This window comes from Globicephala melas, chromosome X (genome assembly GCF_963455315.2).
Source record: "Globicephala melas chromosome X, mGloMel1.2, whole genome shotgun sequence".
In the NCBI taxonomy this organism is placed as follows: domain Eukaryota; kingdom Metazoa; phylum Chordata; class Mammalia; order Artiodactyla; family Delphinidae; genus Globicephala; species Globicephala melas.
The window spans coordinates 100,148,424-100,163,001 of NC_083335.1; the positions used below are offsets into that span (position 1 = coordinate 100,148,424).

Sequence of the window (14,578 nt, forward strand, 5' to 3'; positions counted from 1 at the left end):
TCAGATTTGGGACTAATTGAGAAACTGTGTTATGGCTTATATGTGGGAACCTGCCTTTTCAACTGGATCTAAGTAATGTTCCATGAAATAATGCAGAAAATTAAAAAAGACTCTAACCGAAATAAAAAGTCAGTACACTTTTAAAGGTATAACTTTTCAAGGTAAGTCATAGATCAAAGGTAAACAAAAGAAACCCATCAAGTGGAAATGTTTACATATTCAGAGTCTGGAGCTTAGCTTTGATTAGAGTTAGGTAGAAACAGGCAACAGGAGCAGATATTACTTAGGGCAGGATTATTCTTTGTTGGTTTAATTGAAGCCATCAGGGTAAACTAGCTAAATTATTTTAAGAACTCTAAACATTTTTCTGCTTTTGGGCAAAAATAACTGACCCATCTGTAGACAGACTTCTCTGAACTCCAGTAAAGATATAGATTATAATTCATTTGGACTGTAAGATCAAATAAAATTAAATATGACTTAAAAATACTATCTTTCAAAATGGAAAAGTCATACATATACACAGTAGAAATTTCAAAAGGATATGGTGTGAAAATTAAGACTCATTCTCAAAAGGCAATTGCTTGTTTCTAGATTCTTGTATATCCCTATAGAAATATTCTATGCATTAGCAAAAAATATATATAATCCTTTAAAAATACAAATTGGAGCATATTAGGTCTTACATGTTCTTCCTAAACAATGTATCTTGGAGATCTTTTCCTATTATTAGACATAAAGCCGCCACACTCTAACAACTACCTAATTTTCTACAGTAGGGATATACTCTCAGGTATTTAGCTGATACCCTATTTATATTTTTTTCCTAGGTGTTTCTTAATGCTGCAACAAATATCTTTTCACATGTCTTCGTGTACAGGTACAAGTATATCCCATGGATAAATTTTAGAAATGGTACTGCTGGGTCAAAGGGTATGAATATTTAAACTTTGGGGGAAAAAAACTTTAACAGACACTGGAAAATTACCTTTTGAAAATGTTTATAATCTCACCGATAGTGTATCAGAGTGCCTGCTTCCCCACAACCTTGCCCACTCAGAGTACTATTGAATTGTTTTTACCTTGGTTAATTTGAGAGAGAAAACTGTTTTCATTAGCATTTTTAAAAATCATGAGTACAACTGAGAAATAATACTTCTTAAACATTATAGGTTAATGATGAAACAGGGAATTTGCTAAATCATCTCTGACTTGGCTCTCTTTGGGGAGAGGGGTTCTAGAGAATTTCTTGTTAGAGGAATAAATTTATGTCGACAGGGTTCTTACATAATGTATAGCAATAAACTATTTTAACCAGAGGCACTTTCATAGATAGGTTTCATTTTTCGAAAAAGGGGAAGAAACACCATTCTGCGGCTCGATGTGGGTTTGTCAGTTATTGCCTCCCCCTTTCTTGGGACTTCCCACACTTCTTGAGCACAAGTCAGACTTGAGCAAAAACAACTTTTTCCATAGGATCAGTTATAAAAAGAATGGCAAGTGCAACGAGCAGCTTAGTTTCTTGGTCTTATCAGTGAAAACTAGACTCACCAAAGGCTTGCGAACATTTCTGGCAAAAGCACTGGCTGGCCTGTTCATCTCTATATGGTCAATCGTGGTGTTTCTGCAGGACCAAAGGCACAGACTGGTTAGTGAAGGTAAGCAAAGGAGGCAAGAGACCCTATGGCTGTGAACTTTTTCTGTCATTTCTCTTCCTACCCTTTCTTCGTCCTTTATCATCAGAACTCAGATCCAATCTCATGACCATCTAAAATGCTTTTCTCATTTACCAGATCAGAGGTGAGTGGGCATGTAAACAAGCATTCAATGGAGTTAGACAATAAAGAGAAATGCAGTCCAGCACTCCCCTTCTCTTACCTCACGTTCACACTTTGGACATTTCTAACAATTTTTCTTTTTACTGAAAATTTTTGACTGGTCTGATCAAATATTTGTTGTGTAATTTATTCAGTCCCCGTTCACTAACTGCTACACAGGTTTAGCACCTGCGTTTTTTAAAGAAGGCCTAAAAACCTAGGCAGAATTTTGCAGGGACAGCACCACTCAAATTCGGTCACAGTGATGTAGTTTTAGAGATGAATACAATCACAATATATTCCAATTGGATTTAACTCTCAATTATTCATTGGGCGAGCTTGTGATAAGTGTTTTTCACTGTGGCAGGACATACTCAAAGTAAATGTGATCTACAGTGATGATGCTTTTCAAATTGCCATCTGGGTGATTTGGGGAAAGTCTCCCTGTTGGTACTAAAGACAGTACACGCACAGGTGGGCTTTTGTTTGAATTATTTTTAGACCTGCTCAACCATTCTTTTTTGTGTATGTGCACATCTATTTGTACTTAAATATAAACCTGGTTTGGCCAGAATATTCATATTGATATTTGTAGACCATTTCTTGCATAGGTCAGTGTAAGAAGATCGTGTTTCTGAATTTGAGAAGCTTCTTGGAGGAGTGCAGAGTACTTGAAATTTGTGTAAAACATTCATATTATAATGGTAATTTGGGGGATACACAAACATGCACTAATTTTATTATCTCAGAGCAAAGTGATGTTTTCAATGGTTATTTCAAGTTACTGAAACATTTCCAAACACAGACCTAATGATTATCTTAGATATATAAGACATTGTCCCTCTGAACTCTTCATAAACATGATAGAATGTAAATTTGCCTTCATTAACTAACTATAGTTACTTTCCCTCCAATTTTTGTTTTGCAAAGTTTCAAACCTATATAAAAATGGAAAGAAGAGTATCCGTACAATGCACACACGTTTTTACTATGTAGATTAATCAATTGTAGCATTCTGCCACATTAATTTTTTTCTCTTGCTATGTCTCTCTCTCTGTATATGTATGTAAACACACATACACACAGGTGTTTTCTTTTTTTCCCCTGAACTGTTTGAAAGTATATTGTTGACTTTAGGATACATCACCTTGAAATTCTTGACCCTGTATCTCCGAAGAAAAAGAGCAGTCTTCTACGTGATTATAATGCTAAGGAAATTTAACATTAATACAATACTATTATCTAATATATGACTCATATTCAAATTTCTCCAATTATCTATATGTCCTTTAGAGAGTTTTTATTTTTTAAATTTAGGATCCAATCAAGTATCTTGCATTGCATTTGTCTGATATGCCCACAATTAAGTAAATGTTAATGGTGATAGCCATAATTAACAACATAATTAACAATGATTAAGAATTATACCACCAAGGAAATTTAACATCAATCAACTCTATCATGATCATTTTTCTTAGTTTTTTAGTCCTCTCATTTTATGTCAAAATACTTTAAAAGTATTTCAAAAAAGTGATCATAAGCTTTAATTTTTCTGTTTGTAAGACATAAAGACAGAATATGAAGAAAAATCCAAACTATGATAAAAATATATTTACTAATATGTCTGCACCAAAATTTACATTTTCTGAAATAAGGAAATTCATATCCAGATAAAGCCCTTGGAAGTAGCTGCTACCTTTAGTCATAAGGATCTAAGTAGAATTGAACAGAAAATTATTTACTTGTTGATGTTGATATGGAAAACGGAGGCCTTTTGACTTAAGATTATGTTATATTAGTCATCAAATTAGACTTTCAGGAGTTAACTCATTAAGTAAGAATCACTTCATATTTGACAGAAGAATTGATAATCCCAAATTACATGTTTTGTAACAGGAACTGAAATACAAAGTAAGTGATACTTTAGAGCATCTATCAACAAATACCACAAAATATGAAATAATAGGGATATAATCCAAGGTATATGATTAAGTGAATGGTTATTTCAATTTCTAAAGAACACGTACTTTCAAAGGTAAGGGTCAGGAAAATGCAGATGCTTTTTCATATAGCGAGATCCTTCCTAAAGAAACCCTTTGTTTTGGGTAAAGTTCTTGTATTGTTCGCCAAAAGAAAAAAAAACCCAATGTAATATGGATTTGGTTACAGTATCATAACTAGATTATGAGCAAAGTAATATTCAAGTTTTTCAATGATAACCCTTCAGTGGTTTATTTGCAAGTCCCCCAAATCAAGAAGATCTTTAAAAATCATAGATTGGAATTAAAGGATCTAGAATTTAGATTATAGGGGAAATAAAGAGATGAAGAGATGAAATAGAGTATTTTGAGGATGGGGTGGTATTAAAAATAACATTTCTGGTATATCACCTACATATAATCTTAACAAGACAGTTTTCTTCACCCTCAAATTTGAGGCAAAACTAAATGTGCTCATCTGATTGGAAAATGAAAAACAAATAGCGTGTTGAAGAATATCAGTGGAAACAGTTAATCTCAGACATTGGTGGTGAGAAAATAAATTGGCCCAAGCTACTTGAAAGGCAATTTGCAATAGATGGGATCTAGTAATTTGGCTTCTCCAAATCTGGCCTGAGGAAACATTCCTGCAGGCATATGCAGTGATTGCACACAGTAAAAAAGCAAGAAAAAACCTCAATGTCTACTATGAGAAATTATTTGCTAACATAAGATGTGTCTGTAGATGTACTATTTTCCGTTAAAAGGCAGAACTATATGAGCAGGCATGCTGACAGGTGGGAACCAAGCTGCACCCCAACTAGCTAGGCTATAGATTGTCTATGAAATAGCAGATAACGTTTTCCTGTCCTTATTTCTGTGAGGTTACATCCCATGATGATCTGAGGCAGCCCCATCCCACTGTCTCCATTTTTTGTGCCACGGTAGAGGTCTTCTCTGCACTGTCTCAACCAGCTTCGCAGAAGTCTTGCTTTGCATGCCTGCGAACTGTCTTTCCAGAGATAGGATCTGTTTTGCCACCTTATCACCCCCAACGCACACCGGCCCCCCCATCGCCCTTCCTGCCAATCCTCATTCTTCTGCTTTTCTTTTGCTATTGCCAGTTACTCCTTGATTCAAAGGACTGTCCCAATGATTTACTTCACTGTTTAAGGTAGCAACTGGAATTTGCTAAGGTTCTATGCAATCCTGATAAATATATTGGGGTAGGGGAGAGAAGAATTTAGCATTTCTAATTTAGGGACCAGGATTCTGAATGGATGGCCAGGGGCTCTGAAAGGTTGAGATATGAGACTTGAAGGGTGGTGGTGGAATGGGGGATGGATAAGGAACCAGGGCTCTCAGGATAGAAGAAGAAAGGGACAAATGCCTGGGATGGGCATGGGATTTGGGAGAACAGGGAGGAGTTCAGCATGGCTGGCGTCCTGGGTCTTGTGGGAACAGGCAGAGGTAAGATGAAGAAGGCAGATAAGAGGGAGGGAGACGCAAGAGGGAAGAGATATGGGAACATATGTATATGTATAACTGATTCACTTTGTTATAAAGCAGAAACTTACACACCATTGTAAAGCAATTATACTCCAATAAAGATGTAAAAATTAAATAAACAAAATAATTTGGACCAAAAAAAAAAAACAGGTATCATGAGGGCCTAACGTGTGTGGACTTTATCCTGGAGGTAATGGGGAGCTGCTGATATTTAAACAGGGCATCTGTAATACTAAATTACTCTGCGGTTGAAAAATTAAGGGCAAGATGACGCCAGGCTATAGCGGTGGGAATGGTTAAGGAAACTGTTCATATGGTTAGATTAAAAGAGCAGAGGATAAATTATTTGTATATCTCAAAGACATATGAACATTGATACACAATTGGGACATGTGTGTAGCCCTGTTCGGTGGGCACTGGCTGTCTTCTTGGAGCTTTTCTTTCTGTACTTCACTGCACCTTCCTTCCTTTATTGGGCAAGGGTTGTTATTAAAATGGAGTCAGGGCGGGTACCCTTTTCCTGGAAGGACTAATTGCTTGTCGTGATTGTGTGATATTAACTGCTCTCAACTAGGCAGTAGGTGTGATATGTTTAAGAACAGATCACACACTTTGGGGTTAGTAAATTGACTTGAATCTTCCCTCCACTACTTATTTGCTTTGTGACCTTGGGAAGGTCATTTGTCCTATCTTAATCTTAGTTTTCATTTGGAAAACCCGGATTATGATAATATCTAACAATGCACTGTTGTTGGAAGATTAGGGGTAATGTCTGGAAAGCACCCAACACAATTGCTTTTATTATTGTGCCCTATCTCAATTACTGCATCTGCTTTTTGACTTAGGTCAAGGATAGGCAAGCCATAGCCTATAGGTCAAACTGGCCCTTTGCCTGTTTTTGTAAATAAAGTTTTTTTGTAAATAAAGTTTTATTGGAACACAGCCACACCCATTTGTTTACATATTATCTGTGGCTGCTTTCCTGCTATGATGGCAGAGTTGAGTAGTTGTGATAGAAACCTAAAATATTAAATATTTGGCCATTTATAGAGAAAGTTTGCTGATCCCTAAATTAGGTTTTTCCAAACATCCCCTCTTATAAATTTTTTCCCTCTTTAGTTTTTCTCTTTGAACCCATGCTTGTGTTGTTTCAGTGTAAATTAAAAGTATGTCTATATTGGTAGTCTCCAGCCTCGTCAACTACTGGTTTTCTCCCAGACTACTGACACAATACAACTCCAGTGGTGACTGTCAGCTGGCCATGAAGTCTACACACTTAGAGGGGCTCTACCAGGAATGACCAGCTGAACGGAACCAAAGCTTTTTTTCAAGCACCTCTGGAAAGCTGTTGGATCATCCTTGCCCCTTGGAATTATGACTCAGAAGGGACTGGGTAATCAAGTACTTCCTGGAGGTGTCCTCTAGCCTTTTCACTTATTTGTAGGGTCCTGCAATGGACAGTTTTGGGGATCTTGTTGCTCTTGGTCAGTTCCATCAACTGAGCGGCCCTCACATGGACAATCAGCAGAGAATCTCGACGGCGTGGCGGCTCCTCGCGCCTCTCACCTCCTCCTCCCCAGAGATGCACACCTGACCTTGGCAGGGTTCTGAGCCTCTACAGGCCAGTGATGTGACCCCAGAGGCTCAGATCTTGTATCCGAGGCCCCAGTTTGGGGCAGCCACAGATTGTTTTTCCTTTCTTCTCTTTTTTTTTTTTTAAATGAGAGCTGCTTATTTCTTCACTCATTTGAAAAGAGAGGTGGGGGGAAGAATCCAAAACAGAACAAGATCTTCTGCCTTATTAGCCTTTTGTCAGAAAGACAAACAACATTTGGGAATAACAGCCTCTCAAAGTTAGAAAATAGAGTCCAAACTTAACCTTACGGCCAAGAGCATTTTTTTCTAAGTCTAAAGGTATGGCTTCCACCGTTGAGTACTGTTAAGTGATGTTACTCTTTAAAATATTTGCACTTCATACTTTTGTGCTGTTTTAAGGACTTGTCTTGTTAAGCCATTTCTTCAAAAAGTCCCATGAAAATGATAAAGGACTCCAAAAATTTAAAAAATCCTATGGGATTTCTACTTCAGTGGTTTATTTGCTGTGGTATTTTATTAAAAATATTTATTTAGAAAGAAAAAGTATTTCTATGTACAGAGTTATAACATCAGTTTTATGAAATCCAAGTAAATGATTTAACAACGTGCTGGACTTCAGCACATATTTCTAAGTTGTGAATTTACACATCAGGTTAATTTTGGTATTCCCCTGTCTGATAATGATTAACGGAGGCTAAATTTGCCTAGAACATCTCATCTGCAAATGTCCTTGAGAGTCTTTTCCTTCACAGTTAATCAGTCATGGAGAATTCCAGATATATCTCTATCTCTATCTCTATCTTCTCTATGATGAGAAATAAAAATTCAAGCAATAAAATACCTTTGAACAAGTGAAGTAATCCATTGGCTTAAGTTTTATTGTCTCAGATAAAATTAAGTCAAATATGTTAACATTTGTTTAAAGTATATCTTTTATAATACCTTTGAAGAGTGAGGTCTTCTAAGAATTTTATAATCAATGAAATTTATTAAGAAAAATGCCAACAATTAATCAAAATAAACCCAAATAACTTTCTCTATTTTAAAATTTTAAGATGTCATGATATGTAGTACTAGTTTTTTAAATTAATTTATTTGTTTTTGGCTGGTTGGGTCTTCGTTGCTGCGCACGGGCTTTCTCTAGTTTGCGGCGAGCGGGGGCTACTCTTTGTTGCGGTGCGCGGGCTTCTCATTGCGGTGGCTTCTCTTGTTGCGGAGCTCGGGCTCTAGGCGCATGGGCTTCTGTAGTTGTGGCTCACGGGCTGTAGAGAGCAGGCTCGGTAGTTGTGGCGCATGGGCTAACTTGCTCCGCCGCATGTGGGATCTTCACGGACCAGGGCTCGAACCCGTGTCCCCTGCACTGGCAGGTGGCTTCTTAACCACTGCGCCACCAGGGAAGCCCTCTGGTACTATTTTTATTCTAGTGGTACATTAAATGGTTTTCATAAAGATCAAATGAGTTAACATGTATAATTTGTGTGTTTCACACATTATTACTCTCTCCATTGCTTGAGAAAAATCTTTCAAAAGCTGCTTTAGCATGCTCTCTGCTGCCCTCTGCTGCTAGCTTTTAGAAACTGATTTTGATTCTGAGTAACGCTCACCTCACTTGTTCTCTTCTCTTAACATAGTCAAAACCCCATGCAATATTAAAGTTTGAGGGGACTCTTTAATTTAATCCCACATTCTCCATTTACAGATAAGAAGTTGAGTCTCTGAGAGGTTAAATGACATGTGAGCATGGGCTGTTTTCTTTTCTTTCTTTCTTTCTTTTTCCTTTTGGCCACGTGCATGGCCTGCAGGGATCCCCCACCAGGGATCGAACCCGGGCCCCCTGCAATGGGGGCGTGGAGTCCTAACCACTGGACTACCAGGGAATTCCAGTGGGCTCCGTTTTCTGACTGACAGCATTTGAATGCCTGCTGGCTTTGGGCAGATTACTTAATTTTGACATATATAAAATGAGCATAATAATAGTACCTACATCTTTGAGTTTTTGTGGGGATCCACTGATTCAGTACACAGAAAGCACTTAGTGTCTGGGTTGTAGCTAGTACTAAATGCTAGCCCTGTTACAGACCTGCCATTAACTAGACTAAAACCACAGCTAGTGGCAAGGTCAGAACTAGAATTCTAGTCTCTTGACTACCAGTTCAATAATTTTTTTTTGCCTTAATGAGTCTGAATAACAACTAAATTCTACCTTTGAATGTCGATTTTTTAAATGTGACCTGTTCACATTTGAAGCCCTTGTAGTCTCTATAAAGCTATCGACACTGCAGCAATTGTGGCTCATTCCTCCTTGTACTGTTCAAGGCAGGTTCCCCACAGAAATTATTACACTCACAAGCTTCTCAAGCCCCCAAACAGAAAATCCTACAGCCCACACTTGGGAGATGACTTCACTGTTGACTGTAAGTTACCCCTCTAACGAGCTCCCTGCCTGAATCTCCAATGCACAGTTAGACACTTGCACTCATGTCAGACTCAAGAGGAACAAAACTAAGCCCATCAGCTCTCTTCCCGGCTCCTTCTGGCCTCCCCATTTCGGTTTTGGTCTCTCAAGTTCATCCCTTCTCTTCCTTTTCTGCTACTTTCCTCCTGGTTCCTTTCCCAAGCACCTCAGGTGGGCATGAATCCAGCAGCCTCCTAACTCGGGTCCTTGACTCCAATCCTGCTGAAATTCCTCTTGCCCTTTACTGACAGATCACACCATGCCTTGAATAAGTTTGGTTACCTTCCAGAGCTTTGTACTGCCTTCAGGGTAAACTGAATGTCCTCAGCCTTGCATGTCTCAACTTACCTCCCTGACCTTATCGCCCACTCCTCGTTCGTAGGAATCTTTTCCTTTAGGCAGGCGGGTATCTATCCCTAGATATTAGGACATATTTTCTGCTTTTCCATCATGGGACCTACCACTGTACTGGTCTGCCTTGGGCTCCACACATCAGAATGGTAGGTCTCTTATGCTACCAGAATTAAGGTACCAACAAAGCTCTCAGTCCACGGCAAATGGGGCAAAGGGCTCATTCAATACTCAAAACAAAATCCTGGACCGCTTCCTTTACTGTGGTGAAGGAGTGGAGATTACCTGGAGGGGCCATAAACATCATCCACATAAAGTGAGAGAAGAATCCACTATGGCTGATTGTTTAACATGAAAAGAAATATGATAAACAGCAGGTGATTTGGGATAACGACTGAATGGGGACAAGGGTGATTCTCAAGAGTGATTCTGCATTATCACCTTCACTGTCTTCTAAGTCTGTGCTGTCCAGCGTCTTAGCTATGTGGTATTTTTTAATAATTTAAATTAAATAAAGTTAATTCATTAATTAATGACATTCAGTTTCATTAGCCACATTTCAAGCGCTTAATAGCCACATGTGGCTATTCATATTTTGGACGGCACATATATAGATCATCCTAGCATTCCAGAAAGTTCTGTTGGACTGCACTGCTTTGAGATTTTTCATTTGCTTCTTGAAGTCATTCACCCCGGCCTACTGCTTTCCAGCTTCTAAAATGTAATTGCTCTAGTCTCTTCTCTTGTTCTCCTTTTTCTTGTATATTATATTTAAAAACATCATTTAATGCTGTTTTAGTGAAGTTTGGGGGAAGAAAAAATACAGATATATGCCTAATCTGTTATTTTTCCTAGAAATCTTTGCTTTTCTCTACCTCAGTGTGATCTTGCTTTTGAGCTCACATTCTGAGTAATCACTGTCCTCAGCCACTTCAGGGGTCCCTCCAGCTTGGGTTTGCCTCTAAGTTCCAGCTTGCTTCCATAAAGCCGTAGGGTCAGCTGGGGATGTGTGTGTGGGGTGCGGGGTCGGCATTTCTGGCTGTCATCATGTAGTCCCATTGGCATTCACGGTGACTTGTCACTCTCCTGGCCCCTGGTTAACAGTCTATAAACATCATGTCTGCAATCTTCCCATCTGCAGTTGAGGTCTTCTCCAGGTTTGCAGGCTCTGGGCAGCATGCTGGTACGTGAGCAGACTTCACGGGGCAGCCTCAGGCCTGTCCGCCCAGGCATTCCATGCTGGGCAGGAGAGAAGAGAGACTTCGTGCTTCCTCAGGTTCTACGTGGGAGGTAGGGCACAGGCCTCTTCTACTCTGGGCTCCCCAGATCTATCTGGAGCGGTATTCTCTCCCTCCGCGGGGATTCCATCCATTGAGTCTACTGTTGATATGTCAATATTATGCCCTAAGTCATTTAGGGTTCTGGATTCCGAAGTTTAAAAGCTCGGTTATGGTATCTCAAAAGCCATTTCTCTACAACTATGCTTTCTGCCAAGAGGTTCTGAAGCCTATTTAGCAACTCAAAAGCTGAGAGTTGTGTTTTTGCTCTGGTTTTCCACAAGGACATTCTGAGGTCTTGAAGGTGGAGGGCCCTACTGGCAGCCGGGGTGGGGCAGAGAGGGAGGGTCGTGAAGTAACTGTGTCACTAGTAAAGTCTTTATGATAAACTTCCTTGCTCTGTTAACTATTTTCTCATGTATAGAAGATCTGCCTTTTCGCCTGGACGTTCGGTTTGTTGAGAGCAGAACCGCATTTAAAAAGCTTTTTCAGGAAAGAACATTTTCTTACCCTTATAAGTGTGTCCAGCATACGAAAATTACTTCACGGATTTGTTGAAGACCTTTAACTTTGTATCTTCATGGTACGTGACAGGGCCTGGAATGGAGTAAACATTTAAATAATTGATAAATTTGCTCAATACATCTTGGAATAGTTCCCCCGAAAGAAATAAACACTGAAAATATTACCCTTATACAATAGAAACAATTATACTAATTATACTGCATTAATAATATTAACTTTATACAATGAAAAAGTTCACTTGGGAGATAACTTCATGACTATAAAAGAGAGGCTAAAATTTTTTTAAAAAGAGGATCCTTAGGATTAAAATAATCCTTTTCTAATTTGACTTGTCAATTTCAGGCTCAAGTCGACGGGTCTGTTTTCGAAGCCCAGCCCTTGGGGCCAAAGAGGACCAGTTCTCTTTGCTTTTGTCTGCTGCTCCATTGCCAGGAGTACCAGCACGTTCCTTTTTTAGAAAATGCAGCTGCTGGCTTCTAGCCTATTCTAGCCACCCCAGAATCCAGTGACAACTGCTGAAGGTGGAGGGGTGGCACAGGTGGAGGAAAAGCTCACAGTCAGGAAAGCTCCTTGGTGACTAGGGTAGAGGTAAAAACGTCAGTCGGACACAGGGACATTTCCAGGACATATCGTAAAAACTGGGAGGGATAGAGCAAGAAAGCCATCCTGGGCAGCAAAGGTAGACGAGGCTTCATGGTCCTTCATGATGGGTTGATGGTGAATTAATTTCATGCCATGCTACTGCTGTTAATTATTTAATTCAAGTTAAGTACCTTTTGATTCCCTCCTAAATGCAGACAACTGTGCTAGCTCCCAGGGATAAAGTACAATGATAAGTAAGATATAGCTTTTATTTTCAGTAGAATCTGCCACAAATTTCCTCATTTTTTCATAAACCACTAGTTATGCTGCTTCCCCAGTTTGCAGCTTCTCAATCACTCTCCATTTCCTTCGGGGCAGAAGGCAAATGCCCTTGCCCGACTCCCAAGGCCCTTCAGGATCCAATTCCAACCTATCTCCCCAGTCCTTTCTGCTTATGCTCAGTGTCTTATATATGCCAAAGAGGCCATGTCACCACATTCTCTTATAACTCTGTGCCTAGGGATGGAACTCTTAGCCTTCAGTTTAGCTGAAATGTCACCTTCTCTGAAACATACCCTGTCATTTCTCTTCCTTCGCCCCAGGTTGTTAATGAGAAACTTCTTTAAGGGTGGAAATGTGCCCATTTCATCTTTATACCTCCAACACATGCTATGGCCCTGGCGCACAGCAGGCACAGAATGAGGACTAGCTTGGGGAATGAATGAAATGAACTTATTTATTGTCCTTTATTTTTTTTGATAGAACAACTGCCAATTTATAAAACTCCAGTCTTCTTTTCCCCCACTGTTACTAACTCTCTTTCCAGAATGCTGTCAGAAGGGTATCTCAGTGGACTTGCTTACCGGAGTGACATCCAGTGGAGTTGTACATCTTATAATGAGCAGGTGGCTGAGGAAAAGGAAGAGAAGACAGAAGCCACAGCTGCTGCTACTCTTTCCTATTCCTCCGTGGATGAAACACAAGTCCGAAGTCTCTATGTGAGATGCAAATCCTCAGGCAAGTTTATTTCTTCAGTGCATTCAAGAGACAGCCAACGCAGTAGAAATCCGAGAATCACAGTGGTGCAGACAAACCCCAATCCCGTGTTTGAAAGCCCAAACTTGGCCGCAGTTGAACTATACAGAGACCCCAGCAGAGAGACCTACTTGGTTCCACCTTCCTGCAAGAGTATCTGCAAGAATTACAATGACTTACATATTGCAGGGGGCCAAGTGATGGCCATTAATTCAGTGACAACAGATTTTCCCTCTGAGAGCAGTTTTGAACATGGCCCTTTGCTGAAATCGTCTGAGATTCCTTTGTCCATGGAGGATTCCATTTCCACTCAGCCCAGCGACTTCCCACCCAAACCTATCCAGCGGTATTCATCCTACTGGAGAATAACCAGCATCAAAGAGAAAAGCAGCCTGCAAATGCAGAAGCCTATTTCGAATGCAGTGCTGAACGAATACCTGGAGCAGAAGGTCGTGGAGTTATACAAGCAGTACATTATGGACACTGTGCTTCATGACAGTTCTCCTACCCAGATTCTGGCATCTGAACTCATCATGACAAGTGTGGACCAAATTAGTATTCAAGTCTCTAGAGAGAAGAACCTGGAGACCTCAAAAGCCAGGGATATAGTCATTAACAGCCTTTTACAGTTGGTGTCAACTGAAGTCAGCACTCCTGAAATTAGCACTCCGAGTCTCCATATTTCTCAGTATAGTAACGTGAATCCATAGAGAGGAGGCTTCTGTTCCTTTCTCAACTACTCAAATCCTAAGCAACAATTATTCACTTGTTCTGACGATGTACAGGAAGGGGTTGTCAAGAGCTAGATAAGTAAAGGTTGGCTGGAGGTCAGGTATGGATTAAGAGGAAATCTCATAATATTAAATGTGAAGGAATGTGGGGAGAGGAGCTATAACGACTTCAAAGCAAGGGTTGGATAGCAACAAACCAAAAATAAAAATGATCAAAAAAGAGATTCATTTAAGGGAATACAGAAAAGAAAAAAGACAAACCAGATAAGAATGTACACCATGGCAAAACTAAAAGCCAAAGGTTTCAGGGGAAGGAGTTAAGAATATGTTTGTCACTCAAGTAAATTCCTCCAAGTTGTTTCTTCTGGAGGGAAATAGACTGTGGAAGGCTGCTCTATTTGGGTATAAAGACAGGCTCAAACAGTCTTTAAGATATGTTTGTATCTAGCTTCCCTACCCTGTATCAGATCATTTAAAAATATATTCTTTATAAAGATTAAAACAGTAGCAAATTGCAATTGTGTTTTTTATGTGTAATGATTACTTCGCTACAGCCACAAACACTGCCACTCAAATGTAATTCTGTTTACTGGGGGAGATGAAATTTTCTAAATGGAAAATACCACACAGTGAACATTAAACTACTGCTTTATTTTGCCGTGTTTGATTTTCTTGTTGGTACTAAGCTTCAAAAGAAATTATGAGGGCTTCCCTGGTGGTG

General features: G+C 39.5%; 1 protein-coding gene across 1 annotated transcript; it reads left to right on the forward strand.

The window, feature by feature from the left end:
• The first annotated feature begins 1,460 nt into the window (after positions 1-1,460).
• Positions 1,461-14,320, forward strand: TASL (TLR adaptor interacting with endolysosomal SLC15A4). Its single transcript, XM_030844445.2, has 2 exons — positions 1,461-1,658; positions 12,918-14,320. The coding sequence occupies exon 2, from the start codon at positions 12,919-12,921 to the stop codon at positions 13,834-13,836; it is 918 nt and encodes a 305-aa protein (XP_030700305.1). The 5' UTR covers positions 1,461-1,658; position 12,918; the 3' UTR covers positions 13,837-14,320.
• The last annotated feature ends 258 nt before the right edge of the window (positions 14,321-14,578 follow it).